The 26,696-nt window shown below is 47.1% G+C and overlaps 2 protein-coding genes across 4 annotated transcripts in view; one reads left to right on the top strand and one right to left on the bottom strand.

Annotated features, from left to right (window-relative positions):
• Positions 1–3,106: 3,106 nt before the first annotated feature.
• On the top strand, positions 3,107–26,503 carry LOC141073147 (ras-related protein Rab-35-like). Of its 3 annotated transcripts, none has more exons than XM_073560514.1 (7): positions 3,107–3,291; positions 15,281–15,913; positions 16,047–16,097; positions 18,698–18,821; positions 19,498–19,622; positions 20,331–20,455; positions 26,125–26,503. In XM_073560514.1, exons 2-7 carry the CDS (start codon positions 15,859–15,861, stop codon positions 26,248–26,250), a joined length of 606 nt encoding a protein of 201 aa, XP_073416615.1. In that variant the 5' UTR covers positions 3,107–3,291; positions 15,281–15,858; the 3' UTR covers positions 26,251–26,503. The 3 variants fall into 3 exon arrangements, with proteins under 3 accessions (XP_073416615.1, XP_073416617.1, XP_073416616.1); XM_073560516.1 differs by having other exon boundaries at positions 3,278–3,362; XM_073560515.1 differs by having other exon boundaries at positions 3,280–3,410.
• Positions 26,498–26,696, bottom strand: part of LOC141073146 (integrin alpha-M-like) — a 68,071-nt gene continuing 67,872 nt past the window's right edge. The window contains exon 30 of the mRNA XM_073560513.1: positions 26,498–26,625. Coding sequence (XP_073416614.1) covers positions 26,518–26,625 — 108 coding nt within the window. The 3' untranslated portion in view covers positions 26,498–26,517. The remainder of the gene's footprint in view (positions 26,626–26,696) is intronic.

The following is a 26,696-nucleotide window of genomic DNA, read 5'->3' as shown; positions in this document are numbered from 1 at the left end:
AAGTCGTCTTGGGTTGTTGGATAGTGAGGTGATGAGGGTGGTGAAGTAGGATTGTTTGGCCAGATGAAGGGCAGAGTTATAGGTTTTGAGCATGAACTTATAGTGGATGAAGTCTTCTGCTAAGAGAGATTTTCTCCACTGCCGCTCTGCACACCTCGAGCAGCGCTGAAGAAAGTGTGTTTGCGTTGTGTGCCAGGGCCATATAGATCCCCTCTGATCATACACTGACCCCTGTGTACATATAGATCCCCTCTGATCATACACTGACCCCTGTGTACATATAGATCCCCTCTGATCATATACTGACCCCTGTGTACATATAGATCCCCTCTGATCATACACTGACCCCTGTGTACATATAGATCCCCTCTGATCATATGCTGACCCCTGTGTACATATAGATCCCCTCTGATCATATACTGACCCCTGTGTACATATAGATCCCCTCTGATCATATGCTGACCCCTGTGTACATCTAGATCCCCTCTGATCATATACTGACCCCTGTGTACATATAGATCCCCTCTGATCATACACTGACCCCTGTGTACATATAGATCCCCTCTGATCATATACTGACCCCTGTGTACATATAGATCCCCTCTGATCATACACTGACCCCTGTGTACAAATAGATCCCCTCTGATCATACACTGACCCCTGTGTACATATAGATCTCCTCTGATCATACACTGACCCGTGTACATATAGATCCCCTCTGATCATATGCTGACCCCTGTGTACATATAGATCCCCTCTGATCATATACTGACCCCTGTGTACATATAGATCCCCTATGATCATATACTGACCTCTGTGTACATATAGATCCCCTCTGATCATATACTGACCCCTGTGGACATATAGATCCCCTCTGATCATATACTGACCCCTGTGTACATATAGATCTCCTCTGATCATACACTGACCCCTGTGTACATATAGATCCCCTCTGATCATATACTGACCCCTGTGTACATATAGATCCCCTCTGATCATATACTGACCCCTATGTACATATAGATCCCCTCTGATCATATACTGACCCCTATGTACATTTAGATCCCCTCTGATCATATACTGATCCCTCTGTACATCTAGATCCCCTTTGATCATATACTGATCCCTGTGTACATCGAGATCCCCTCTGATCATATACTGACCCCTGTGTACATCTAGATCCCCTCTGATCATATACTGACCCCTGTGTACATCTAGATCCCCTCTGATCATATACTGACCCCTGTGTACATATAGATCCCTTCTGATCATACACTGACCCCTGTGTACATATAGATCCCCTCTGATCATATACTGACCCCTGTGTACATATAGATCCCCTCTGATCATATACTGACCTCTGTGTACATATAGATCCCCTCTGATCATACACTGACCCCTGTGTACATATAGATCCCCTCTGATAATATACTGACCCCTGTGGACATATAGATCCCCTCTGATCATATACTGACCCCTGTGTACATCTAGATCCCCTCTGATCATATACTGACCCCTGTGTACATATAGATCCCCTCTGATCATACACTGACCCCTGTGTACATATAGATCCCCTCTGATCATATACTGACCCCTGTGTACATATAGATCCCCTCTGATCATATACTGACCTCTGTGTACATATAGATCCCCTCTGATCATACACTGACCCCTGTGTACATATAGATCCCCTCTGATCATATACTGACCCCTGTGTACATATAGATCCCCTCTGATCATACACTGACCCCTGTGTACATATAGATCCCCTCTGATCATACACTGACCCCTGTGTACATATAGATCCCCTCTGATCATACACTGACCCCTGTGTACATATAGATCCCCTCTGATCATATACTGACCCCTGTGTACATATAGATCCCCTCTGATCATATACTGACCCCTGTGTACATATAGATCCCCTCTGATCATACACTGACCCCTGTGTACATATAGATCCCCTCTGATCATATACTGACCCCTGTGTACATATAGATCCCCTCTGATCATACACTGACCCCTGTGTACATATAGATCCCCTCTGATCATATACTGACCCCTGTGTACATATAGATCCCCTCTGATCATACACTGACCCCTGTGTACATATAGATCCCCTCTGATCATATACTGACCCCTGTGTACATATAGATCCCCTCTGATCATACACTGACCCCTGTGTACATATAGATCCCCTCTGATCATACACTTACCCCTGTGTACATATAGATCCCCTCTGATCATATACTGACCCCTGTGTACATATAGATCCCCTCTGATCATACACTGACCCCTGTGTACATATAGATCCCCTCTGATCATACACTGACCCCTGTGTACATATAGATCCCCTCTGATCATACACTGACCCCTGTGGACATATAGATCCCCTCTGATCATATACTGACCCCTGTGTACATATAGATCCCCTCTGATCATACACTGACCCCTGTGGACATATAGATCCCCTCTGATCATATACTGACCCCTGTGTACATATAGATCCCCTCTGATCATACACTGACCCCTGTGTACATATAGATCCCCTCTGATCATACACTGACCCCTGTGTACATATAGATCCCCTCTGATCATATACTGACCCCTGTGTACATATAGATCCCCTCTGATCATACACTGACCCCTGTGTACATATAGATCCCCTCTGATCATATACTGACCCCTGTGTACATATAGATCCCCTCTGATCATATACTGACCCCTGTGTACATATAGATCCCCTCTGATCATACACTGACCCCTGTGTACATATAGATCCCCTCTGATCATATACTGACCCCTCTGTACATATAGATCCCCTCTGATCATATACTGACCCCTCTGTACATATAGATCCCCTCTGATCATATACTGATCCCTGTACATATAGATCCCCTCTGATCATATACTGATCCCTGTACATATAGATCCCCTCTGATCATATACTGACCCCTGTGTACATATAGATCCCCTCTGATCATACACTGACCCCTGTGTACATATAGATCCCCTCTGATCATATACTGACCCCTCTGTACATATAGATCCCCTCTGATCATATACTGACCCCTCTGTACATATAGATCCCCTCTGATCATATACTGATCCCTGTACATATAGATCCCTGGCTGAGAGCAGGGGCTGGGGCGGGAGACCCCGCTCTACAGAGACGTCCCGTCAGTGACTGCTGTGTCCGGAGCTGATTTATTTTCCTGCCGGACAGTCCGGGGAGGAGATAAGAGGAGGAAGAGGAGGAGGCAGCAGAGACGTCCAGAGACCGCACAGACAGTGAGTACAGAAGCCCCCGGGACGGGAGACGGCAGCGAGATGAGACCTCCAGGAAGTGGGACAGAGGCTTAGTGCGTCTATAAAGCGCTCGAAAGAGAGAGTCAATAATAATAATGTCTGTATGTGATCCCTTACCATATACCGACCCCTGTGCACATATATATCTCCTCTGATCATACACTGACCCCTGTGCACATATAGATCTCCTCTGATCATCTACTGACCCCTGTGTACATATAGATCCCCTCTGATCATCTACTGACCCCTGTGTACATATAGATCCCCTCTGATCATATACTGACCCCTGTGTACATATAGATCCCCTCTGATCATCTACTGACCCCTGTGTACATATAGATCCCCTCTGATCATATACTGACCCCTGTGCACATATAGATCCCCTCTGATCATATACTGACCCCTGTGCACATATAGATCCCCTCTGATCATCTACTGACCCCTGTGTACATATAGATCCCCTCTGATCATCTACTGACCCCTGTGTACATATAGATCCCCTCTGATCATATACTGACCCCTGTGTACATATAGATCCCCTCTGATCATATACTGACCCCTGTGTACATATAGATCCCCTCTGATCATCTACTGACCCCTGTGTACATATAGATCCCCTCTGATCATACACTGACCCCTGTGCACATATAGATCCCCTCTGATCATACACTGACCCCTGTGTACATATAGATCTCCTCTGATCATACACTGACCCCTGTGCACATATAGATCTCCTCTGATCATACACTGACCCCTGTGTACATATAGATCCCCTCTGATCATCTACTGACCCCTGTGTACATATAGATCCCCTCTGATCATATACTGACCCCTGTGTACATATAGATCCCCTCTGATCATCTACTGACCCCTGTGTACATATAGATCCCCTCTGATCATATACTGACCCCTGTGCACATATAGATCCCCTCTGATCATATACTGACCCCTGTGCACATATAGATCCCCTCTGATCATCTACTGACCCCTGTGTACATATAGATCCCCTCTGATCATCTACTGACCCCTGTGTACATATAGATCCCCTCTGATCATCTACTGACCCCTGTGTACATATAGATCCCCTCTGATCATATACTGACCCCTGTGTACATATAGATCCCCTCTGATCATCTACTGACCCCTGTGTACATATAGATCCCCTCTGATCATATACTGACCCCTGTGCACATATAGATCCCCTCTGATCATATACTGACCCCTGTGCACATATAGATCCCCTCTGATCATCTACTGACCCCTGTGTACATATAGATCCCCTCTGATCATATACTGACCCCTGTGCACATATAGATCCCCTCTGATCATCTACTGACCCCTGTGTACATATAGATCCCCTCTGATCATCTACTGACCCCTGTGTACATATAGATCCCCTCTGATCATATACTGACCCCTGTGCACATATAGATCCCCTCTGATCATCTACTGACCCCTGTGTACATATAGATCCCCTCTGATCATCTACTGACCCCTGTGTACATATAGATCCCCTCTGATCATATACTGACCCCTGTGTACATATAGATCCCCTCTGATCATATACTGACCCCTGTGCACATATAGATCCCCTCTGATCATATACTGACCCCTGTGTACATATAGATCCCCTCTGATCATATACTGACCCCTGTGTACATATAGATCCCCTCTGATCATATACTGACCCCTGTGTACATATAGATCTCCTCTGATCATATTCTGACCCCTCTGTACATATAGATCCCCTCTGATCATATACTGACCCCTGTGTACATATAGATCCCCACTGATCATATACTGACCCCTGTGTACATATAGATCCCCTCTGATCATATACTGACCCCTGTGTACATATAGATCCCCTCTGATCATATACTGACCCCTGTGTACATATAGATCCCCTCTGATCATATACTGACCCCTGTGTACATATAGATCCCCTCTGATCATATACTGACCCCTGTGTACATATAGATCTCCTCTGATCATATACTGACCCCTGTGTACATATAGATCCCTCTGATCCTATACTGACCCCTGTGTACATATAGATTCCCTCTGATCATATACTGACCCCTGTGTACATATAGATCCCCTCTGATCATATATGACCCCTGTGTACATATAGATCTCCTCTGATCATATACTGACCCCTGTGTACATATAAATCCCTCTGATCATATACTGACCCCTGTGTACATATAGATCCCTCTGATCCTATACTGACCCCTGTGTACATATAGATCCCTCTGATCCTATACTGACCCCTGTGTACATATAGATTCCCTCTGATCATATACTGACCCCTGTGTACATATAGATCCCCTCTGATCATATATGACCCCTGTGTACATATAGATCTCCTCTGATCATATACTGACCCCTGTGTACATATAGATCTCCTCTGATCATATACTGACCCCTGTGTACATATAGATCTCCTCTGATCATATACTGACCCCTGTGTACATATAGATCCCTCTGATCCTATACTGACCCCTGTGTACATATAGATTCCCTCTGATCATATACTGACCCCTGTGTACATATAGATCCCCTCTGATCATATACTGACCCCTGTGTACATATAGATCCCTCTGATCATATACTTACCCCTGTGTACATATAGATCCCCTCTGATCATATACTGACCCCTGTGTACATATAGATCCCCTCTGATCATATACTGACCCCTGTGTACATATAGATCCCCTCTGATCATATACTGACCCCTGTGGACATATAGATCCCCTCTGATCATATACCGACCCCTGTGTACATATAGATCCCCTCTGATCATATACTGATCTCTGTGTACATATAGATCCCCTCTGATCATACACTGACCCCTGTGTACATATAGATCCCCTCTGATCATATACTGACCCCTGTGTACATATAGATCCCCTCTGATCATATACTGACCCCTGTGTACATATAGATCCCCTCTGATCATATACTGACCCCTGTGTACATATAGATCTCCTCTGATCATATACTGACCCCTGTGTACATATAGGTCCCTCTGATCCTATACTGACCCCTGTGTACATATAGGTCCCTCTGATCCTATACTGACCCCTGTGTACATATAGATCCCCTCTGATCATATATGACCCCTGTGTACATATAGATTTCCTCTGATCATATACTGACCCCTGTGTACATATAGATCCCTCTGATCATATACTGACCCCTGTGTACATATAGATCCCCTCTGATCATATACTGACCCCTGTGTACATATAGGTCTCCTCTGATCATATACTGACCCCTGTGTACATATAGATCCCCTCTGATCATATACTGACCCCTGTGTACATATAGATCCCCTCTGATCATATACTGACCCCTGTGTACATATAGATCCCCTCTGATCATATATGACCCCTGTGTACATATAGATCTCCTCTGATCATATACTGACCCCCTGTGTACATATAGATCCCTCTGATCATATACTGACCCCTGTGTACATATAGATCCCCTCTGATCATATACTGACCCCCTGTGTACATATAGATCTCCTCTGATCATATACTGACCCCTGTGTACTTATAGATCCGCTCTGATCATATACTGACCCCTGTGTACATATATATCCCCTCTGATCATATACTGACCCCTGTGTACTTATAGATCCCCTCTGATCATATACTGACCCCTGTGTACATATAGATCCCCTCTGATCATATACTGACCCCTGTGTACATATAGATCCCCTCTGATCATATACCGACCCCTGTGTACATATAGATCCCCTCTGATCATATACTGACCCCTGTGTACATATAGATCCCCTCTGATCATATACCGACCCCTGTGTACATATAGATCCCCTCTGATCATATACTGACCCCTGTGTACATATAGATCCCCTCTGATCATATACTTACCCCTGTGGACATATAGATCCCCTCTGATCATATACTGACCCCTGTGTACATATAGATCCCTCTGATCATATACTTACCCCTGTGTACATATAGATCCCCTCTGATCATATACTGACCCCTGTGTACATATAGATCCCCTCTGATCATATACTGACCCCTGTGGACATATAGATCCCCTCTGGTCATATACCGACCCCTGTGTACATATAGATCCCCTCTGATCATATACTGATCTCTGTGTATATATAGATCCCCTCTGATCATATACTGACCCCTGTGTACATATAGATCCCCTCTGATCATATACTGACCCCTGTGTACATATAGATCCCCTCTGATCATATACTGACCCCTGTGTACATATAGATCCCCTCTGATCATATACTTACCCCTGTGTACATATAGATCCCCTCTGATCATATACTGACCCCTGTGTACATATAGATCTCCTCTGATCATATATGACCCCTGTGTACATATAGATCTCCTCTGATCATATACTGACCCCTGTGTACGTATAGATCCCTCTGATCATATACTGACCCCTGTGTACGTATAGATCCCCTCTGATCATATACTGACCCCTGTGTACATATAGATCCCCTCTGATCATATACTGACCCCTGTGTACATATAGATCCCCTCTGATCATATACTGACCCCTGTGTACATATAGATCCCCTCTGATCATATATGACCCCTGTGTACATATAGATCTCCTCTGATCATATACTGACCCGTGTACATATAGATCCCTCTGATCCTATACTGACCCCTGTGTACATATAGATCCCCTCTGATCATATACTGACCCCTGTGTACATATAGATCCCATCTGATCCTATACTGACCCCCGTGTACATATAGATCTCCTCTGATCATATACTGACCCCTGTGTACATATAGATCCCCTCTGATCCTATACTGACCCCTGTGTACATATAGATCCCCTCTGATCCTATACTGACCCCTGTGTACATATAGATCCCCTCTGATCATATATGACCCCTGTGTACATATAGATTTCCTCTGATCATATACTGACCCCTGTGTACATATAGATCCCTCTGATCCTATACTGACCCCTGTGTACATATAGATCCCCTCTGATCATATACTGACCCCTGTGTACATATAGATCCCTCTGATCATATACTGACCCCTGTGTACATATAGATCCCCTCTGATCATATACTGAGCCCTGTGTACATATAGATCCGCTCTGATCATATACTGACCCCTGTGTACATATATATCCCCTCTGATCATATACTGACCCCTGTGTACTTATAGATCCCCTCTGATCATATACTGACCCCTGTGTACATATAGATCCCCTCTGATCATATACTGACCCCTGTGTACATATAGATCCCTCTGATCATATACTGACCCCTGTGTACATATAGATCCCCTCTGATCATATACTGACCCCCTGTGTACATATAGATCTCCTCTGATCATATACTGACCCCTGTGTACATATAGATCTCCTCTGATCATATACTGACCCCTGTGTACATATAGATCCCTCTGATCATATACTGACCCCTGTGTACATATAGATCCCCTCTGATCATATACTGACCCCTGTGTACATATAGATCCCCTCTGATCATATACTGACCCCTGTGTACATATAGATCCCCTCTGATCATATACTGACCCCTGTGTACATATAGATCCGCTCTGATCATATACTGACCCCTGTGTACATATATATCCCCTCTGATCATATACTGACCCCTGTGTACTTATAGATCCCCTCTGATCATATACTGACCCCTGTGTACATATAGATCCCCTCTGATCATATACTGACCCCTGTGTACATATAGATCCCTCTGATCATATACTGACCCCTGTGTACATATAGATCCCCTCTGATCATATACTGACCCCCTGTGTACATATAGATCTCCTCTGATCATATACTGACCCCTGTGTACATATAGATCTCCTCTGATCATATACTGACCCCTGTGTACATATAGATCCCTCTGATCATATACTGACCCCTGTGTACATATAGATCCCCTCTGATCATATACTGACCCCTGTGTACATATAGATCCCCTCTGATCATATACTGACCCCTGTGTACATATAGATCCCCTCTGATCATATACTGACCCCTGTGTACATATAGATCTCCTCTGATCATATACTGACCCCTGTGTACATATAGATCCCTCTGATCCTATACTGACCCCTGTGTACATATAGATTCCCTCTGATCATATACTGACCCCTGTGTACATATAGATCCCTCTGATCCTATACTGACCCCTGTGTACATATAGATTCCCTCTGATCATATACTGACCCCTGTGTACATATAGATCCCCTCTGATCATATATGACCCCTGTGTACATATAGATCTCCTCTGATCATATACTGACCCCTGTGTACATATAAATCCCTCTGATCATATACTGACCCCTGTGTACATATAGATCCCCTCTGATCATATACTGACCCCTGTGGACATATAGATCCCCTCTGATCATATACTGACCCCTGTGTACATATAGATCCCCTCTGATCATATACTGACCCCTGTGGACATATAGATCCCCTCTGATCATATACTGACCCCTGTGGACATATAGATCCCCTCTGATCATATACTGACCCCTGTGGACATATAGATCCCCTCTGATCATATACTGACCCCTGTGTACATATAGATCCCCTCTGATCATATACTGACCCCTGTGGACATATAGATCCCCTCTGATCATATACTGACCCCTGTGTACATATAGATCCCCTCTGATCATATACTGATCTATGTGTACATATAGATCCCCTCTGATCATATACTGATCCCTGTGTACATATAGATCCCTCTGATCATATACTTACCCCTGTGTACATATAGATCCCCTCTGATCATATACTGACCCCTGTGGACATATAGATCCCCTCTGATCATATACCGACCCCTGTGTACATATAGATCCCCTCTGATCATATACTGATCTCTGTGTATATATAGATCCCCTCTGATCATATACTGACCCCTGTGTACATATAGATCCCCTCTGATCATATACTGACCCCTGTGTACATATAGATCTCCTCTGATCATATACTGACCCCTGTGTACATATAGATCTCCTCTGATCATATACTGACCCCTGTGTACATATAGATCCCCTCTGATCATATGCTGACCCCTGTGTACATATAGATCCCTCTGATCATATACTTACCCCTGTGTACATATAGATGTCCTCTGATCATATATGACCCCTGTGTACATATAGATCTCCTCTGATCATATACTGACCCCTGTGTACATATAGATCCCCTCTGATCATATACTGACCCCTGTGTACATATATATCCCCTCTGATCATATACTGACCCCTGTGTACATATAGATCTCCTCTGATCATATATGACCCCTGTGTACATATAGATCCCCTCTGATCATATACTGACCCCTGTGTACATATAGATCTCCTCTGATCATATATGACCCCTGTGTACATATAGATCCCCTCTGATCATACACTGACCCCTGTGTACATATAGATCCCTCTGATCATATACTGACCCCTGTGTACATATAGATCCCCTCTGATCATATACTGACCCCTGTGTACATATAGATCCCCTCTGATCATACACTGACCCCTGTGTACATATAGATCCCCTCTGATCATATACTGACCCCTGTGTACATATAGATCCCCTCTGATCATATACTGACCCCTGTGTACATATAGATCCCCTCTGATCATATATGACCCCTGTGTACATATAGATCCCCTCTGATCATATACTGACCCCTGTGTACATATAGATCCCCTCTGATCATATACTGACCCCTGTGTACATATAGATCACCTCTGATCATATACTGACCCCTGTGTACATATAGATCCCCTCTGATCATATACTGACCCCTGTGTACATATAGATCCCCTCTGATCATATACTGACCCCTGTGTACATATAGATCCCCTCTGATCATATACTGACCCCTGTGTACATATAGGTCCCTCTGATCCTATACTGACCCCTGTGTACATTTAGATCCCCTCTGATCCTATACTGACCCCTGTGTACATATAGATCCCCTCTGATCATATATGACCCCTGTGTACATATAGATTTCCTCTGATCATATACTGACCCCTGTGTACATATAGATCCCCTCTGATCATATACTGACCCCTGTGTACATATAGGTCTCCTCTGATCATATACTGACCCCTGTGTACATATAGATCCCCTCTGATCATATACTGACCCCTGTGTACATATAGATCCCCTCTGATCATATACTGACCCCTGTGTACATATAGATCCCCTCTGATCATATATGACCCCTGTGTACATATAGATCTCCTCTGATCATATACTGACCCCTGTGTACATATAGATCCCTCTGATCATATACTGACCCCTGTGTACATATAGATCCCCTCTGATCATATACTGACCCCCTGTGTACATATAGATCTCCTCTGATCATATACTGACCCCTGTGTACATATAGATCTCCTCTGATCATATACTGACCCCTGTGTACATATAGATCCCTCTGATCATATACTGACCCCTGTGTACATATAGATCTCCTCTGATCATATACTGACCCCTGTGTACATATAGATCCCCTCTGATCATATACTGACCCCTGTGTACATATAGATCCCCTATGTTCATATACTGACCCCTGTGTACATATAGATCTCCTCTGATCATATACTGACCCCTGTATACATATAGATCTCCTCTGATCATATACCGACCCCTGTGTACATATAGATCTCCTCTGATCATATACCGACCCCTGTGTACATATAGATCCCCTCTGATCATATACTGACCCGTGTACATATAGATCCCCTCTGATCATATACTGACCCCTGTGTACATATAGATCTCCTCTGATCATATACTGACCCCTGTGTACATATAGATCCCCCCGATCATAGACTGATCCCTGTACATATAGATCCCTCTGATTATATACTGACCCCTGTGTACATATAGATCCCCTCTGATCATATACTGACCCCTGTGTACATATAGATCTCCTCTGATCATATACCGACCCCTGTGTTCAAATAGATCCCCCCGATCATAGACTGATCCCTGTACATATAGATCTCCTCTGATTATATACTGACCCCTGTGTTCAAATAGATCCCCCCGATCATAGACTGATCCCTGTACATATAGATCTCCTCTGATTATATACTGACCCCTGTGTTCAAATAGATCTCCCCAATCATAGACTGATCCCTGTGTACATATAGATCCCCTCTGATCATATACTGACCCCTATGTACATATAGATCTCCTCTGATCATATACTGACCCCTGTGTACATACAGATCCCCTCTGATCATATACTGACCCCTGTGTACATATAGATCTCCTCTGATCATAGACTGACCCCTGTGTACATATAGATCTCCTCTGATCATATACTGACCCCTGTGTACATATAGATCCCCTCTGATCATATACTGACCACTGTGTACATATAGATCTCCTCTGATCATATACCGACCCCTGTGTACATATAGATCCCCTATGATCATATACTGACCCGTGTACATATAGATCCCCTCTGATCATATACTGACCCCTGTGTACATATAGATCTCCTCTGATCATATACTGACCCCTGTGTACATATAGATCCCCCCGATCATAGACTGATCCCTGTACATATAGATCCCTCTGATTATATACTGACCCCTGTGTACATATAGATCCCCTCTGATCATATACTGACCCCTGTGTACATATAGATCTCCTCTGATCATATACCGACCCCTGTGTTCAAATAGATCCCCCCGATCATAGACTGATCCCTGTACATATAGATCTCCTCTGATTATATACTGACCCCTGTGTTCAAATAGATCCCCCGATCATAGACTGATCCCTGTACATATAGATCTCCTCTGATTATATACTGACCCCTGTGTTCAAATAGATCTCCCCAATCATAGACTGATCCCTGTGTACATATAGATCCCCTCTGATCATATACTGACCCCTATGTACATATAGATCTCCTCTGATAATATACTGACCCCTGTGTACATACAGATCCCCTCTGATCATATACTGACCCCTGTGTACATATAGATCTCCTCTGATCATAGACTGACCCCTGTGTACATATAGATCTCCTCTGATCATATACTGACCCCTGTGTACATATAGATCCCCTCTGATCATATACTGACCACTGTGTACATATAGATCCCCTCTGATCATATACTGACCACTGTGTACATATAGATCCCCTCTGATCATATACTGACCCCTGTGCACATATAGATCTCCTCTGATCATATACTGACCCCTCTGTACATATAGATCCCCTCTGGTCATATACTGACCCCTGTGTACATATAGATCCCCTCTGGTCATATACTGACCCCTGTGTACATATAGATCCCCTCTGATCATATACTGACTCCTGTGTACATATAGATCCCCTCTGATCATATACTGACCCCTGTTTACATATAGATCCCCTCTGATCATATACTGACCCCTGTGTATATATAGATCCCCTCTGATCATATACTGACCCCTGTGTACATATAGATCCGCTCTGATCATATGCTGACCCCTGTGTACATATAGATCCCCTCTGATCATATGCTGACCCCTGTGTACATATAGATCCCCTCTGATCATATACTGACCCCTGTTTACATATAGATACCCTCTGATCATATGCTGACCCCTGTGTACATATAGATCCCCTCTGGTCATATACTGACCCCTGTGTACATATAGATCCCCTCTGATCATATACTGACTCCTGTGTGTATATATAGATCCCCTCTGATCATATACTGACCCCTGTGTACATATAGATCCGCTCTGATCATATGCTGACCCCTGTGTACATATAGATCCCCTCTGATCATATGCTGACCCCTGTGTACATATAGATCCCCTCTGATCATATGCTGACCCCTGTGTACATATAGATCCCCTCTGATCATATACTGACCCCTGTGTACATATAGATCCGCTCTGATCATATGCTGACCCCTGTGTTCATATAGATCCCCTCTGATCATATACTGACCCCTGTGTACATATAGATCCGCTCTGATCATATACTGACCCCTGTGTACATATAGATCTCCTCTGATCATATACTGACCCCTCTGTACATATAATCTCCTCTGATCATATACTAACCCATCTGTACATGTAGATCCCCTCTGATCATATACTGACCCCTGTGTACATATAGATCCGCTCTGATCATATGCTGACCCCTGTGTACATATAATCCCCTCTGATCTTATACTGACCCCTGTGTACATATAGATCCCCTCTGATCATATGCTGACCCCTGTGTACATATAGATCTCCTCTGATCATATACTGACCCCTGTGTACATCTAGATCCCCTCTGATCATATACTGACCCCTGTGTACATATAGATCCCCTCTGATCATATACTGACCCCTGTGTACATATAGATCCCCTCTGAACATATACTGACCCCTGTGTACATCTAGATCCCCTCTGATCATATACTGACCCCTGTGTACATATAGATTCCCTCTGATCATATACTGACCCCTGTGTACATATAGATCCCCTCTGATCATATACTGACCCCTGTGTACATCTAGATCCCCTCTGATCATATACTGACCCCTGTGTACATCTAGATCCCCTCTGATCATATACTGACCCCTGTGTACATCTAGATCCCCTCTGATCATATACTGACCCCTGTGTACATCTAGATCCCCTCTGATCATATACTGACCACTGTGTACATCTAGATCCCCTCTGATCATATACTGACCCCTGTGTACATATAGATCCCCTCTGATCATATACTGACCCCTGTGTACATTGTTCCTTTTTTTCCCGTTTCCTGCCTTCAGTAGTTTTGTTGTCTCCTTGTTTTATCATCAGATTCTGTTAATAATGTAACTCTGTGCGATTGTGGGGAGTTTTATAAACTATAAGGATCCCCCAGAATTATCCCCGTCATGTGGTCAGAGTGAGCGTCGAGATCAGGGAATCTACGTGTTTTCTCTCCGTGTACAGGAAGAGCAGGGATTTCCTTCCCCTGAGATCAGCGAAAACAGCAACAGAGGCAAGAGAGAGCCGGAGAGACCGCCAGAGAGAGAGCCAGAAAGACCGCCTGTCCGAGAGAGCCAGAGAGACCGCCAGAGAGACCGCCTGATCTAGAGAGGCAGAGATAGAGCCGAAGACACCGCCTGATCAAGAGAGAGCCGGAGAGAGAGCCGAAGACACCGCCTGACCAAGAGAGAGCGATCCGGAGAGACTGTTTGTTAGAGAGCAAGATACAGCTGCATAACAGAAAGGAGTCTGAGACAGTTAAATGGAGAGAGAGACTTCGGACAGCTGACGAGAGAGCAGCGATGTGAGTGCTTTTGGCTTTGCCGATGAAGCTTTTCTGAATTTGAGAGAGAGGGAGCTAGAGAATCGTTTGAGGGACGCGGACATTGACGTTTTGGGCACCGAGGTTGTCTGGAGTGACTGGAGGCAGCGAGAGACATCTGGGGCCAAGAAACATTCAGCAACATATTGTCATTGGCACCAGGGTACAACACGATACATACCTGTAGACTGGGCAGAGCCGGACGCCGGCGGACTCCGTCATGGCTGCTAAAGACTACGATCATTTATTCAAGCTACTGCTGATCGGAGACTCTGGTAAGTGCCGGGCAGGGAGCCGACTGTCACCTGCACCATGGATGGACCTCTTGCACCCACCGCCATCATTGCTGCTTTCCATCTTCTTGTCTTACTGGGGGTTCTGGAATAAGGTTGGTTGTGTCTTCTGCAGGTGTGGGGAAGAGCAGCCTCCTCCTGAGATTCTCTGACAACTCCTTCTCTGGTGAGTGTGACAACTTTCTCAAATGGGACACCAGCACTGTAACTTGTCCGATTCCCCATGTCCATCATCCCCGCTTCCATTCCATGATCTGCTCTCATCCCTTTCTGCAATCCTCCATTATTACTCTACCTTCTTCCCGTCTACTTCTTGCTTTTCCTTCTATTGGTCATGCAAACTCTGTCCTTTCTATTTCTTTATTTTTGTTGTCCTTTGGTTATGGTCTTCCCTCTGCCCCGACTTGACTCCCTCCTCCGACCTTCCTTCTTTACCCACTTGACTACCTCCTCTGACCTTCCTTCCCTCTGCCTTCGCTTGGTGCCCTCCTCCAACCTTCACTCTGTCTTCGCTTGGCGCCCTCCTCTGCCCTCGCTTGGCACCCTCCTTTGCCCTTGCTTCTGCCCTCACTTGGCGCCCTCCTCCTGCCTTCACTCTGCCCCCACTTGGCGTCTTCCTCCGATCTTCCCTTGTCGCCGCTTGGCTCCCTCCTCCGACCTTCTCTCTGCTCATGCTTGGCACCCTTCTCAGGGCCTTTCCTCTGCCCGCTCTTGGCGGCCCTCTCCGGGCCTTTCCGCTGCCACCGCATGGCGCTCTTCTCCAGCCTTCCTTCTGCCCCCTCTTGGCGCCCTCCTCTGATCTTTCTGCCCCCGCTTGGCGCCCTCCTCTGATCTTCTTTCTGCCCTCGCTTGGTGCCCTCCTCTTGCTCTACTCTGCCCTTGCTTGGTGCCCTTGCTTCGTGCCCTCCTCCAGCCTTTTCTGTGCCCCTGCTTGGCAGCCCCCTCCCGACATTTCCTCTGCCCCCGCTTGGCAGCCCTCTCCCGGCCTTTCCTCTGCCCCTCCTTGGCGTTCTTCTCTGGCCTTCCTTCTGCTCCCACTTGGCTCCCTCCTCCGGTCTTCTTTCTGCCCCTGCTTGGCTCCCTCCTCTGCTCCTGCTTGGCACCCTCCTCCAATCTTCCCTCTGCCCCCGTTTGGCACCCTTCTCCGATCTTCTTTCTGCCCCCGCTTGGCACCCTCCTCTGCCCTTGCTTGGCGCCCTCCTCCAATCTTCCCTCTGCCCCCGCTTGGCACCCTCCTCCGATCTTTTTTTCTGCCTTTGCTTGCCGCCCTCCTCTGGCCTTCCCTTGTCTCCACTTGGCTCCCTCCTCCAATCTTCCCTCTGCCCCTGCTTGGTGCCCTCCTCCAGCCTTTCCTCTGCCCCCTGCTTGGCGGCCCCCTCCCGGCCTTTCCTCTGCCCTCGTTTGGCGGCCCCCTCCAGCCTTTCCTCTGCCCCCACTTGGCGGCCTCCTCCCAGCCTTTCCTCTGCCCCCGCTTGGTGCCCTCCTGGCATTTCCTCTGCCCCTGCTTGGTGCCCTCCAGCCTTTTCTGTGCCCCCGCTTGGCGGCCCCTCCCAGCATTTCCTCTGCCCCTGCTTGGCGGCCCCCTCCCGGCATTTCTTCTGCCCCCGCTTGGCAGCCCTCTCCTGGCCTTTCCTCTGCCCCTCTTTGGCGCTCTTCTCTGGCCTTCCTTCTGCTCCCACTTGGCGCCCTCCTCCGGTCTTCTTTCTGCCCCTGCTTGGCGCCCTCCTCTGCCCTTGCTTGACGCCCTCCTCCAATCTTCCCTCTGACCCCACTTGGAACCCTTCTCCGATCTTCTTTCTGCCCCCGCTTGGCACCCTCCTCTGCCCTTGCTTGGCGCCCTCCTCCAATCTTCCCTCTGCCTGCGCTTGGCACCCTCCTCTGATCTTTCTGCCCTCGCGTGCCACCCTCCTCTGGCCTTCCCTTGTCTTCGCTTGGCACCCTCCTCCGATCTTCCCTCAGCCCCTGCTTGGTGCTCTCCTCCAGCCTTTCCTTTGCCCCCGCTTGGCGGCCCCTCCCGGCCTTTCCTCTGCGCCCGCTTGGTGCCCTCCTAGCCTTTCCTCTGCCCTTCTTAGCGGCCCCCTTCCGGCCTTTCCTCTGCCCCCGCTTGGCGGCCTCCTCCTGGCCTTCCCTCTGCCCCCGCTTGGCGGCCTCCTCTCAGCCTTTCCTCTGCCCTCGCTTGGTGCCCTCCTGGCCTTTCCTCTGCCCCCGCTTGGCGGCCCCCTCTCGGCCTTTCCTCTGCCTCTGCTTGGTGGCCCCCTCCCGGCCTTTCCTCTGCCCCCGCTTGATGGCCCCCTCTCGGCCTTTCCTCTGCCGCCGCTTGGCGGCCCCCTCTGCCCCCGCTTGGCGGCCCCCTTCCGGCCTTTCCTCTGCCCCCACTTGGTGCCCTCCTCCCGGCCTTTCCTCTGCCCCCGCTTGGCGGCCTCCTTCCGGCCTTTCCTCTGCCCCCGCTTGGCGGCCTCCTCTCGGCCTTTCCTCTGCCTCCGCTTGGTGGCCCCCTCTCGGCCTTTCCTCTGCCTCCGCTTGGTGGCCCCCTCTCGGCCTTTCCTCTGCCTCCGCTTGGTGGCCCCCTCTCGGCCTTTCCTCTGCCTCCGCTTGGTGGCCCCCTCCCGGCCTATCCTCTGCCCCCGCTTGATGGCCCCCTCTCGGCCTTTCCTCTGCCCCTGCTTGGCGGCCCCCCTCCGGGCCTTTCCTTTGTCCCTTCTTTCCACAGCTTTGTGATTTCCATTGCATTCTGTGCATTATGTTGCTTTCGTTGGACCTGTACAGGAAGCTACATAACAACAATCGGAGTTGACTTTAAAATTCGGACTCTTGTTCTGGATGGAGAACGAGTAAAACTTCAGATCTGGGACACAGCCGGTCAAGAGAGATTTCGGACTATCACGTCGACGTAAGCAAAATTCTGGATGTTTGAGTGGGAACATCTCTCCTTGTGGAGAGTGCCCAGCTGGTGTAAGGAGACTTATAGGCCGTGCAATGCTCCTCTGGGAAATTAAATGGGCAACTGTAATTCAAAAGGGAAGAGGACGGGACCTCTAGTGCCACCTATTGGATGTAACAATTGTGACAGTCCAACTTGACCCTATAATGAGCCGTGTCACAGGACTGAGATTAAAATCCAAACAAACCACTTTGTAGACTCATGTTTCAGGGTGTTTGAACCTCATCAGTGCAGCAGGAGATCTGATTTAGCTGGGTAAGAGGCCTCTAATAGGATCCTTGTGGAGAGCGCCCAGCCGGTCTAAGGACACTTCTAGGCCATGCCTTAGTACTCTGGGAAATTAAATTTGCAAATATCCTCCCCTCTAGCCAAATCCGACCTCCTGCTTAGCACTGATGAGGGGCAAATAGCGTAAAGGCCAGAAATGATAGGTGGTGGTGTGGCTTGGCTCCTTTAAGCGTTGCTCTTGTCTGTTAGGATAAGCAGCCTCGTGCAGTCGGGGGTAGTGGGGGTTCTAGTCCCCTCCTCTCAGAAGGAACGGGTGTGGGGAGTCGCAGGGTGGGCACAGTGGGGGTGGAGCGCGCTCGGCAGATAATCGCAGTGATCTGTCCAATTCTTTTCTCAGGTATTACCGGAACACGCACGGCGTCATCGTGGTTTATGATGTCACCAACCCTGAATCCTTTGTAAACGTGAAACGGTGGCTGCACGAAATAACGCAGAACTGTGACTCTGTGTGCACAGTGCTCGGTGAGTGCTCCGCAGTGCCGAACGTAATGTGGGGGGGGACACCGAGGAGCAGCCGTTCATGACCTTAGGAGACTGACACCCGCTGCTGCACCATGTGCACTGCCTCTCTGCTACACAGACTTGTTCCATCTCCTGTACTATACACTGCCTCTCTGTGCTGCACAGACTTGTTCCATCTCCTGTACTATACACTGCCTCTCTGTGCTGCATAGACTGGTTCCATCTCCTGTATTATACACTGCCTCTCTCTGCTGCACAGACTTGTTCCATCTCCTGTACTATACACTGCCTCTGTGCTGCACAGACTTGTTCCATCTCCTGTACTATACACTGCCTCTCTGTGCTGCACAGACTTGTTCCATCTCCTGTACTATACACTGCCTCTCTGTGCTGCACAGACTTATTCCATCTCCTGTATTATACACTGCCTCTCTGTGCTGCACAGACTTATTCCATCTCCTGTATTATACACTGCCTCTCTGTGCTGCACAGACTTATTCCATCTCCTGTACTATACACTGCCTCTCTGTGCTGCTCAGACTTGTTCCATCGCCTGTACTATACACTGCCTCTCTGTGCTGCACAGACTGGTTTCATCTTCTGAGCTTTCTGGCTGCAGGTCATTGGTCTCCTTGTTTTAGTGGCATCTGTGTGATCTGACCCCGGGATCCGGCGCTGACCGCAGCTCTCTACCATTTCCCCTTACAGTGGGTAATAAGGATGACGACCCGTCCCGAAAACGCGTGGAGACAGCGGACGCCAAGAGGTTCAGTGACCAGATGGGAGTGAGAATGTACGAGACGAGTGCGAAGGAAAACCGCAACGTAGAGGAGGTGACGCCCCAATATGTGATGTATAACGCTCCAGTACTGATATAACCGCATGTGACTGATATCAGCCCCTCTTATAACGCTCCAGTACTGATATAACCTCCAGACATTACACCATAGGTGACTGATATCAGCCTCTCTTATAACGCTCCAGTACTGATATAACCTCCAGACATTACACCTTATGTGACTGATATCAGCCCCTCTTATAACGCTCCAGTACTGATATAACCCCCAGACATTACACTGTTGTGAGTTCATTTTCCCCTTCGTCACTGAGGTCTGGTGAACTCCCTATTCTGGTAAAGGAAGGTAATGAGCCTGATTATCAGGCACCTGAGCCTAATGAGGATGACTGGCTGAGTGGAGTCACTGACTGGATATAAGGCTGCCGACGCCCTTCTGCCCTGCGGGTGATTTCTCTGTGGACTTCTAGGACACCAGTCTGATTCCTGCTCCTCTAAGCTAAGTTTTCTGCTTTGCCTGTTAGCCTTTGTGTTTTGTTTTTGTTTTCCTTGCTTTTCTGGATTCTGCCATTCCCTGCTGGGGTGAGCTGAATCTCCTTTTGCCTGTTGCTCTGTCTTCAGAATATTCCTGAGTACTGACATAGCTTTTTTGAAGCCTAGCGTCTTCAGGGCCTTTTTCACTGTCAGTCTGTTGGCTCTTATTTTCATAGGGTTTTTCACGGATTGCAGACTTTGCTCAGTCTATCTTTCTGTCTGTGTTGCTTCACCGTCATTATATGTTGGGGGTTGCCTATTGCTTTGGGGTCTGCTCTGGGGCAGTTTAGATTTCCCCTTTCTTTCTTTAGCTCTATTTAATTTTCCGGCTGTGATCGAGGGATCTAGGGCATCGTAGGAACCCCCCACGGCTGCTGCTAGTTGTGTTGATAGGTTCAGGGGTCTGCAATCCGATAGCTGCCAACTTCTCTGGTTTTCTGGACTTAGCTAGCATTTCTGTTTTTGCCTCCTATGGTGACTCAATCATAACAGAATCACCCGCCATACCGCAGATCCTAGGGTACTCAATAGCAGGAAAGAATTGTGTTTAAAAAAAAAAAAAAAGTGTGTGTATTCTTTCCTCTATATCTCTGAGGCCGTAGGGGGAATTTTTTTTTCTTTCAATGGAGATAAAGCAATTGTCTGATCGTGTGGAGCTGCGGAAGTGCGGGGAATTTCCGCCTACCTTGCTCATTCACATGCTGCTGAACCAAAGATCCCTACACCTGATGTATTTTTTGGGGATCGATCTAAATTTTTGAGTTTCAAAAATAATTGTAAATTATTTTTTGCCTTGAAGCCTAACTCGTCAGGGAGCTCCGCGCAGCAGGTTAAAATTGTCATCTCTTTGCTGCGTGGCGATCCCCAAGATTGGGCGTTTTCATTGAAACCAGATGATCCTATTCTGACTAATGTGAACGCATTCTTTCAAGCTTTGGGGTTGTTGTATGACGAACCTAATGCTATTGATCAGGCTGAAAAGCCCCTGTTGGCATTGAACCAGGGTCGAGATTCTGCAGAGTTGTACTGTCAAAAGTTCCGAAAGTGGGCGGTCCTTACTACCTGGAATGATGATGCCTTGGCTGCTCTCTTTCGGAAGGGTTTGTCAGAAGCCGTAAAAGATACTATGGTGGGATTTCCTGTTCCCTCTGGTCTGGACGATTCTATGTCATTAGCCATTCAGGTTGATCGGTGTTTACGTGAACGCAGGATTGCACGAGAGGTGTTGCCACCGGTTGAACAGACGTCTGAACCTATGCAATGTGATAGAGTTTTGTCTAAGGCGCAACGTCAGGAGTTCAGAAGGCGTAATAAGTTGTGTTTTTTCTGTTGAGATGCCTCGCATATTATTTCTGTTTGTCCTAAACGAGAGAAACGCTTTGCACACACGTTTTCTGTTGGGGGTGTTCAACCTAAGTTTCTTCTGGCTATTACTCTGATCTGCTCCCTGTCCACATTTTCCGCCAAGGCTTTTGTGGATTCGGGAGCAGCGCTAAACCTAATGGACTTGTATTTTGCTAAACCTTGTGGATTTCCGATGACACCTCTGCAGACGCCTATCCCTTTGAGGGGGATTGATGCTACTCCTTTGGCTAAAAATAAACCTCAGTTTTGGACCCAGGTGGTAATGCGGGTCGCCCCAGACCATCAAGAAAATTGCAGATTTTTGGTGTTGCATGGTCTGCATGATGCCGTTGTTCTGGGGTTTCCCTGGTTACAAATTCATAATCCAGTTTTGGATTGGAAATCTGTGTCTGTGGTGAGTTGGGGTTGTCGGTGTGCCCTTAGTGAGGCTCCGGTTTTTTCCACCTCTCCTCAGTCGCATGATGTTCCTGACTATTTGGCGGACTTTTATGATGTATTTAGTGAGAATGAGTCTGCGTCTTTGCCTCCTCATAGGAGTTATGACTGTGCAATTGAACTGAGCCCGGGGTGTAAATTCCCCAAGGGTCGGCTCTTCAATTTATCTGTACCCGAGCACGAGGCTATGCGATCCTATATTAAGGAGGCGTTGGAGAAGGGTCATATTAGACCATCCTCTTCACCCTTAGGTGCCGGTTTTTTTTTTTTGTGGCCAAAAAGGATGGTTCCTTAAGGCCTTGTATTGATTATCGTGCCCTCAACAAAATTACTGTTAAATATAGTATCAGTTACCCCTGATTTCTGATCTATTCTCCAGAGTTAGAGGTGCTTGCTGGTTTACCAAGCTTGACCTCAGGGGGGCGTATAATCTTATTCGCATTAAGCATGGGGATGAATGGAAGACGCTGTTTAATACTCCAGAGGGACATTTTGAGGACCTGGTGATGCCTTTTGGACTCACTAATGCCCCTTCTGTCTTCCAGTGCTTCATGAACGATATTTTCCGAGACTTTGTCGATAAATTTTTGATTATCTATCTGGATGATATTTTGATCTTCTCCAAGGATTGGGATTCTCATGTGGAACATATTCGGACTGTGTTCCGGATCTTGAGGGAGAATTCCCTGTATGTCAAAGGATCGAAATGCCTTTTTGGAGTACAGAGGATTTCATTTTTGGGATTTATTTTGTCTCCGTCAACTATTGAAATAGACCCGGCCAAGGTACAGGCCATTTATGATTGGGTTCAGCCCATTTCTTTGAAGGCCCTCCAGAAGTTTTTAGGTTTTGCTAATTTTTATTGGAAATTTATAGCAAAATTTTCTAGTATTGCCAAGCCATTGACTGATCTGACTAAGAAGGGTGCTGATGTGTTGAATTGGTCTCCTGAGGCTGTTGCTTCCTTTCAGGAGCTGAAGCGAAGATTCACCTCCGCCCCGGTTTTGCGGCAACCTGATGTCTCACTCCCGTTCCAGGTAGAGGTGGATGCTTCTGAGATTGGTGCAGGAGCTGTTTTGTCCCAAAAGGATCCTGTAACATCTAAAATGAATCCCTGTGCTTTCTTTTCCCGAAAGTTCTCTCCATCTGAACTTAACTATGATGTGGGGAATCGGGAACTGTTGGCCATGAAATGGGCATTTGAGGAGTGGAGACATTGGTTGGAGGGAGCTAAACATAAAGTTGTGGTCCTCACTGACCACAAGAATTTGATTTACCTAGAGTCGGCTAAACGCTTGAACCCTAGACAGGCTAGGTGGGCCTTGTTTTTTACACGTTTTGATTTTGTGGTCTCTTTCCTTCCTGGAACTAAGAATGTCAAGGCAGACGCCCTCTCTAGGAGTTTCTTTGCTGATTCTCCTGTGGTGACCAAGCCTGCTACCATCTTAGGCGAAGGGGTAGTTCTTTCTGCCATCTCGCCCGATTTGAGACTTGCTCTGCAAGAGTTCCAGGAGGACAAACCTGAGCGTTGTCCCAGTGGAAAGTTGTATGTTCCTGACCAGTGGAAGAAGAGAGTGATGTCTGAAGTTCATTGCTCTGCATTGGCTGGTCATCCGGGTATTTTTGGTACTAGAGATCTGGTGAGTCGGTCTTTTTGGTGGCCCACCTTGTCTCATGATGTCAGGAATTTTGTGCAGTCCTGTGGGACTTGCTCCCGGTCTAAATCTTGTTCTCGCTCTAGTGGGTTGTTGATGCCTTTGCCGGTCCCCAGGAGGCCATGGACCCATATTTCAATGGATTTCATCTCTGATAGGCCGGTCTCTCAAAGAATGACTGTTATTTGGGTGATTTGTGATAGGTTCTCATTACACCTTATGTGACTGATATCAGCCCCTCTTATAACGCTCCAGTACTGATATAACCTCCAGACATTACACCATATGTGACTGATATCAGCGCCTCTTATAACGCTCCAGTACTGATATAACCCCCAGACATTACACCATATGTGACTGATATCAGCCTCTCTTATAACGCTCCAGTACTGATATAACCTCCAGACATTACACCTTATGTGACTGATATCAGCCCCTCTTATAACGCTCCAGTACTGATATAACCTCCAGACATTACACCATATGTGACTGATATCAGCCCCTCTTATAACGCTCCAGTACTGATATAACCTCCAGACATTACACCATAGGTGACTGATATCAGCCTCTCTTATAACGCTCCAGTACTGATATAACCTCCAGACATTACACCATATGTGACTGATATCAGCCTCTCTTATAACGCTCCAGTGCTGATATAACCTCCAGACATTACACCATATGTGACTGATATCAGCCCATCTTATAACGCTCCAGTACTGATATAACCCCCAGACATTACACTATATGTGACTGATGTCAGCCCCTCTTATAACGCTCCAGTACTGATATAACCCCCAGACATTACACCATATGTGACTGATGTCAGCCCCTCTTATAACGCTCCAGAACTGATATAACCTCCAGACATTACACCATATGTGACTGATATCAGCCTCTTATAACGCTCCAGTACGGATATAACCTCCAGACATTACACCATATGTGACTGATATCAGCCTCTCTTATAACGCTCCAGTACTGATATAACCCCCAGACATTACAGAAGACGTCATTCACCACTTTAACAACATAATATCTAATCTCTACGTGAGATTCCGGTCACAGGATAAAGAAGAGACATCTACCGAAATAAATCATTTCATATATTAGTTACAACACAATATGGAACCTCGGAGAAAAACCTCAACTGAGCGCAGAGTGAGGATCAGGATCAGAGAAGTGGATGAATGCACCATAGAGCAGAGCGCGGTGGCCGAAGTGCAGATGCGTCTCCTCTCGTGTCTCAGCCTGATACCCGCTCCCCGCATCAGATGGAAGTCGGTGAATCTGGTGAGGACATGACGCTGTAATAGTGAGGTATAGAAAGTGGCTGGACTTGGTGATATCACTGTGTATAGGGGATCGTGCAGGTGAGGAGTGGCATGACAGGGGAAGAGGGACACTCAGACCTTTACTTTGGCCTCCACACCATTTATCTGATCCCGTTCCTCGCTCGGCGTGCCGTTGTGGGTTTCCTAGTTTCCTAATAACTAATATGTTAAGTGATTTATTTCGGCAGATGTCTCTTCCCTGTCCGGTGACCAGCGTCTCAGGTAGTGTTATGATGTAGTATCTGATGTGGGGTCTCCACTCCTGTGCCCACCCTAGAGGGGGGCTCTCCATGTACGAGCACTAGGCCGGCCTCCACCCTGGTGTGGCCCCCAGACTCCGCCGTATGTGGAGCTTCTCTCATTTTCGGTCTTGTTTTTTGCAGATGTTCTTGTCGGTGACTCGTCTGGTACTGAGGATGAAGAAGGAGAGCCAGGCCCGGCTGCGGCCCACCGAGGTGGTGACCATTACCAAGACCAAGAAGAAGCCCCATGTTAAGAGATGCTGCTGAGGCCTCGGGCCCCGCCTGGAGCACTTGTTGGGGCCCCGCCTGGAGCGGCTGCTGTGTGGGACGTGTATATATAGGGTACGGACGGCCGCGGCTGTGCTCCCATTCATTTATTGGCACCTTCCTAAACGGCATTCCCTCTGCTTTACATTGACCAATCAGGCGGCAAATATAATGCCCCGCCCCCGAGAACATTCTGCTTATTTTTGCATTCAGATGATTAACAGTTAATAATAAAGGTTTTGTATCAGCGCCATCTCCATGTCATCCTCACGCCGGAGCTCCGCCCTCCGCAGGCTCCGCCCCCTGTGAAATCACCGCGCGCTCTTCTCCAGGACCATCCAACAGCTCCTTATACTGACGCCTGAAGAATCCCAGCTGTGAGGAAAGGCAGGGTCAGTGCTGAGCAGTCCGTGGCCCCTCTGTCCTGCGGTGGAGGGTGGTCTTAC

Source organism: Dendrobates tinctorius, unplaced genomic scaffold, assembly GCF_039654945.1.
Source record: "Dendrobates tinctorius isolate UK_male_01 unplaced genomic scaffold, ASM3965494v1 ptg000297l, whole genome shotgun sequence".
NCBI lineage: Eukaryota > Metazoa > Chordata > Amphibia > Anura > Dendrobatidae > Dendrobates > Dendrobates tinctorius.
Note: the sequence above shows the minus strand (reverse complement) of the source record. Positions and strands in the feature narration are given on the sequence as shown.